Source organism: Glandiceps talaboti, chromosome 6 (genome assembly GCF_964340395.1).
Source record: "Glandiceps talaboti chromosome 6, keGlaTala1.1, whole genome shotgun sequence".
In the NCBI taxonomy this organism is placed as follows: Eukaryota; Metazoa; Hemichordata; class Enteropneusta; family Spengelidae; genus Glandiceps; species Glandiceps talaboti.
In genome coordinates, this window is record NC_135554.1 from 19,444,448 (window position 1) to 19,450,591 (window position 6,144).

The 6,144-nt window shown below is 36.2% G+C and overlaps 1 protein-coding gene across 3 annotated transcripts in view; it reads left to right on the forward strand.

The window, feature by feature from the left end:
- Nucleotides 1-1,475: 1,475 nt before the first annotated feature.
- Nucleotides 1,476-6,144, forward strand: part of LOC144436333 (scavenger receptor cysteine-rich domain-containing protein DMBT1-like) — a 20,099-nt gene continuing 15,430 nt past the window's right edge. For all 3 annotated transcript variants that reach the window (XM_078125103.1, XM_078125105.1, XM_078125104.1), the window contains exons 1-2: nt 1,476-1,614; nt 1,933-2,027. In XM_078125103.1, coding sequence (XP_077981229.1) covers nt 1,955-2,027 — 73 coding nt within the window. In that variant the 5' untranslated portion in view covers nt 1,476-1,614; nt 1,933-1,954. The remainder of the gene's footprint in view (nt 1,615-1,932; nt 2,028-6,144) is intronic.

Below are 6,144 nucleotides of genomic sequence, written 5' to 3' on the forward strand. Positions count from 1 at the left end.
TAGAAGCCCTGGAGGATTTTTACTTCTAAAGGCAATGTTTAGGCTATTCACAGACACTTTCAGACAATAATTTACAAAACTTTACAAGACAGCTCTAACATGTAAAAAGCAACTACGTGAGGTTGAAACATTTTTTGAAATAAAGTTTCATAGCATCTTGATACTATTTAAACCATTTATGAAAGAAACAGAGACAAGAACAAATATATATATGTACCACAGGCTAACGAAACTGACGGGTCCCTGACATGTGTTTGAAACTGTTTTTCATGATTTGACAAGTGTCCTGGTTGGAGAGGTACGAGCAGGTTGAACAGTATACTCGAACCTGTGCATCATTTCCCTGCCAAGACTTTTTTTCTAGCAGCAGTGGTCCATCTTTTTTTTTTCCATCACCCACTCATATCCGGATTTTTTTCAAGCAAATCCATTTGGCATCTCCCCCCCCCCGAAATCTTCCAAGCCCTCCCCAGGATATCAAATGGTCCACCCCTTAGCTCTAACATCATACTTTAATTATTTATTACACTCAATCTTGATTTTTTTAATGGAAGACCCCAAGAAAGCATCACCACCATTGCTGCTGTAGGTGATGGTGTGAAGTCTCTGGGGGAGTAAACAAAACTTACTATTAAAATGTGAACTATAATAATGCCTGTGTCACTGTGTGAACTACATGTTCCGCTCTTGTTTAGAGTTCAAACATAGTAACTAACATGCAACCAATGCTGGTCGACAACACATTTTAGTCATTGTACAATGTATTATGAGCCCAGGTGATATCCAGCCAGAGGTGAGGGTTGGGTTGGGACTGGTATGAGCAAATGATGACTACATTGGACAGAAATATGATAACCCTCACCCCCGAGACCCATTGTTGGCTTTCTAACCTAGTGGTCATATACAAAAGTTGAATCTGATCTCTAAATGTCGAGATAAATAAACATATGATTCATATTTGGATATCCGCCTATATTAAAACCTCTCCTTGGTTAACTTAAAACAAAATTCCCTCATTCCAAATGTCTATATAAAGAGAATGACATTGCAACATAGTATTTCACAATCCAACAATCACAGTATCAAAAAGAAAATTTTAGGTTATTTCCAATGACATCACTTTATTTAAACAATGGGACCACTCGTGATCATCACTTCTATTCTGGAAAGTGAAAGAATGATATAACGTTTAATAGCAGTATTAATGCCCTGCCCATGTTTCACGGATGATACCACTTTTCAATAGGGGTGATCAGTAGAAGAATATTCAAACAAAAATGAACACATAATTTACACCAGAATTATGTTTCAAACTGTTCGTATGACGTAGAACATGTACGAATCGGAAGGATAGCTGATGTAATTTTCAAGTTTTTATTTGGATGTATACCATTATGATAATTATAAATATAGCCAACAATAAACTGTCCACCCCTATTTTTGCCGTAGGCGTTACTTGCTTCCTGTTCCATAAATAATTATTGTAACACCCGAAAGGGTTATATAAAGCAATGGCAAGACTCAAGTCTCTCTAAATCTTCACAAACTCAACAAAGCCAGATCGTCAACACTCATATTTTACCAAACAGAGGAACTTTACTGTTTTACAATCAGGTAAGAATTTGCAATTATTTTGCAGTTTGATCTGAATACATTATAACTCGTATATGAAGACACACACGTAACACCACTTACGTTATGTTGCGCAGTAACTTATACAGACGTTATTATATTTCAGCGGGACATAATCCCAAATACGCACACATGAAAATGGTGATATATTTTAAATACATTCTCCAGTTTCGTCTTCTAGGAGTCATTGTTTCTCTCTTTCTTTCTTTTATCTTCGTGGTTTATCACCACCATACTGTGCCGACCTCTTGTAAAATTTCATGTACACATTATACATGTAGTTTGTATTCGTTCACCCAGGGCCATAAACTATACAAACAGGATGGTTTACAAGGAGTTGACAACTTCCTTCCAGATTCTGGTGCTAATCTTGATCCTTCAAGTTCATCATGGAAGTAAGTAGCATATACATTTTGAAATAAGTTGAGTGTAAGTCGATGTCCTTTGGCTCGATAAAAATCTGACTAACACTGTTACATTTTATTTTCTTGCGCTCAACACATATCTTGTTACAAACACTGATAAATTCAAAGGGACACGTATTATTTGTTTAGATTGTTTGCTGTTTTCCTACTGCAAATATCACACAAATCCTTCTACTATAAATGTGTTCTTTCCATAAAGGTAGGGCATATATATTCACGTCAAAACCGTTGTTAAATTTAGCCTGTAGACAAGGAAAACAATAATCTAAGAAATACTACGCGTCCCTATGGATCCCTATGATCGCTTGGCCCAGAAAACAGCTTATTTATAATCTTCAGTTTATCACGATCGTTTAGCACAAAAAAATTTAGCTTATCTTTCATCCATTTACATGAAAAAAGTTCTAAAAGTATATATTGTTAATTATATATGATTTGACGACGATCTTCAAATATATAAGATGATGGTCTCTGAAAGATTTTTGTCCCTATATATATATATGTGTGTACGAAAAGAAACATTGTTTTTTTGTCGACACAGACAATAAAATGTAACAGTGTTATGAGATCTTTGTTGAGCTAGACATGCTGTTTAAAGTCAACTAACTTCCACCGTATCTTTAAAGTTAGATCATTTATATTGAGATCTTGAGCAATGATGTAATTTATTTTAGATTGCGTGACATCAAGGAATTGTGATGTAAGACTAGCCAGATAAATTTCGAAAAAAAGATGGTGAAATTAGGACAAATCTTGAAAAGAAAAGAAAAATGGATGCCCAAGCTTAATTCTGTTCTCTTTGTATAAAGAAAATCGAGAGCCAGAATAAGATATCCCTGAGAAAGTAAACTCTAAATCTCACTGGGAAAGAAACCACGAATATGTGGATATATTTCCGGGAAATGTTGAGGGTCATTTCCTCATTCCTTCAAATTGGTCATCGATATATATACACGCCTGGCTTTCTTTCTTGCTCTAGTGACGTCTCGTCGAGGTTGAAATGTCAGGATAACGAGAGCTGTATAACTATTTACAAATGTAACAGCTGCAATGTAAAAGTATATGACGCTTGACGGGTGGCCATGCGGTGTCAAGCAGTCTGGTTTGAAACTTCACAGACACTATCAATAGGGACCTCAAAATATATGTGGAGCCTGCCCATAATGTCCTAAGTTTTCACTTTTAGGAAATTTAAGCCGTGCGCAAGACATAACGGTAACCAAGATGGCTCATGAACTTATAAATTTCTGCCGCCTACATATCAATCATCTGCGTACGTTAACGTTGTTTCCGTTTTACAATAACATTTTCATCGAAATTTCGTATTTTTGGATAACAAATTTATCTCTTTTTCTACTTTTCAAAATAGTTTATTTTATTTTGTTTTATTTCATTTTGAATTTCATTTATGAAAATGACCATTTCAATCTCTACTTTCCACAAACCATTGATTTTTTCCTTGTCTATCATCTTCATGTATATTTTGGTATATCGGGTTTACAGAGACAGACAGACAAACAGAGAACAGAGGAGACATACAGACAATAAGGCATAGACAGACAGACAGACAGACAGAGCTGTATTAACCTATCCTTACGGAATATATAAATACAATGCGAATCGATCCTTGTGGGAAGCCGCCGGTCACATTGATTTAAAGTTAGTTTGTATGGAGATGATACTTGCCACGGTCCAAGGTGATTGATTGCTTAGGTAATTAAATGTAATGGACTATGCTGAAATTTATGTTTCAAAATGTCACGATTAATGGTGGTATGTGTGGTGGTATGTGTAGTGGTATGTGTATGCGTGCCTGCATGTAATTCGCAGTTGTGAGAAAGTAATGTGCCTGAAAATGATCACATTCGGAACACCATGGCCAGTTGTACATATCCGGTTAAAGTTTAATAGTACTATAGCTGTAATTGCTTGTTCTGCTCGTAACCTCTCGAATTTCCTTGTATTGTCTCACGTTATGAATTCCCAATTCAATGTAACGGGAAAACACTTCCTTCCGAAAGCTTGACCATGATAAGGAATAGCCTTTGGAAAATCATCAATGAGGAGAAAGACGACATCGAGAAGTCAAGGACCGTGTTACTTGTCATGACGTCACAGCCAAACCTATTATAGTCATGATAGTGATAAAACGGATGACTAATCATTTTGTTCTCTTGCAGTGACGCAACTGTTTTTCCAACGTGTATGTGTATGTGTAAGTGTATGTGTATGTATGTATGTATGTATGTATGTATGTATGTATGTATGTATGTATGTATGTATGTATGTATGTATGTATGTATGTATGTATGTATGTATGTATGTATGTATGTATGTATGTATGTATGTATGTGTCTGTCTGTGTGTCTGTGTGTCTGTGTGTCTGTGTGTCTGTCTGTCTGTCTGTCTGTCTGTCTGTCTGTCTGTCCCGAAGTGACATTTGGTGCACATGTTCTTTGTAGGGATGTCTAGCAGTAAATATTGAGCGAATTTCATGCATATTAATTATCCTAATTTGCATATTGATAATTCAGTTTGTATATCTTTCCATACGTCTCGAAAGGTATTTATTTAAATGAAGCAACATACTCCATGCGTATGATGAATGGCGGAAAGTATATACGTCTTACAGTTATAAATGATTATTATAGCGGCATATATATGATTCAGATATATTTTTCCTCCTGTTTTAAGAATTATTTTATTAAATTGAATAGATGTCATGGAATTCGGTATAGAAATATTGCATATTAACTCAATATTGGATGCAAAGGAATTTTGAAAAAAACCCTTTATCTTCATTACATTGTCTGCAATGTATGTATGTATATATTTTGTAATTTGGCAATTTGTATCTAAAATTGTACGACATCTATCCGTTCAAAATTCAAGAAAGAGATCACACAGTGGGGGGTTCATTGGTTGAATGGCATCAAAAGGCCAATCATTTGATATATTGTGATAACATATATGTCATGTAACCTGAACTCACAATGTTCTACCATGAATAATAATAATAATAATGATGATTTGTTTTTAGTAATCGGGTTCTTGTCATTATATCTCTATATCTGGCATTCCGCCAGTGATATCAATTTCGTGGTATTTCCGTCGATACATCGAACGTTTGAACGCAGTGTGTATAATTCGCAGACTTCGAAAAGTTAGAAAACTCATAGACGCGTACTATATGCTTGGTCAAGACGAACAACAACAAAATTGAATATACATATCAATGACCTCATCCCAACTTAGAGCCAATCATATTGAAGATCGATATTATGACGTCAGTGTCCAAGTTTATAGCCTGTTCATTGCGCTGTTGAGTGTGAGATACATTCTACTTCCTTGACCTTGTCTTCGTATCAACACACGAGGCTAGGACCCCGGGGGCTAGGAGGTACGACCAGCGAACGATGTGTCTCAATTAGCGCCGAGAACAGGATATCAAGTTTAGAAAGCAGGGTGTGCTAGTTACCTAAATATGTTGGATATGTGGCTGCGGATAGGAATGTATTGTATGACGCAAACAGATTTAAAGAGCCAGATAGGGTTGCCGGTCGGTCGGCGTTCGAACCCTAGTCAGGAGTTTACATGTAAATTTTCCATACTGTAATGAAGAGTGCCATTTACTTTGCCTCTACCGGGCCGGCAATGTACGTTTTCTCCAGGCATCCCCTTTTCCTCCTGCACTAACACTTACTGAACTTGTGAGTCCGTGGCGGTTATTCAATGAAGGATGGTATTACTTTTGATCTGGAAAGTAGCTACATTTTGTAGTTTATGTCTTCAATGAGAAAGTCAGAAGGAAACTTTGAACCATTTGTTTTAATAAGTCCCCAAATTTTAGCAATAAGCGATAAATTTCGCTCAGAAACATTCTTGTGGGTTCGTCATCGGCGTTATGATTCTTTCTAATATTGCCGTAGAGGGCGTAATTTGAAAGAAATATATAAGCTTTAAATACATTTTTGTACTTGTTATTTGAGAATGCGTGGGTGCATGTGTGTGTGGGGGGGGGGGGACGACAATTTCCCTGAAATCAAAGCTCTACAAATCTCTCCAACTATTGCCAAATGAAAGCTTA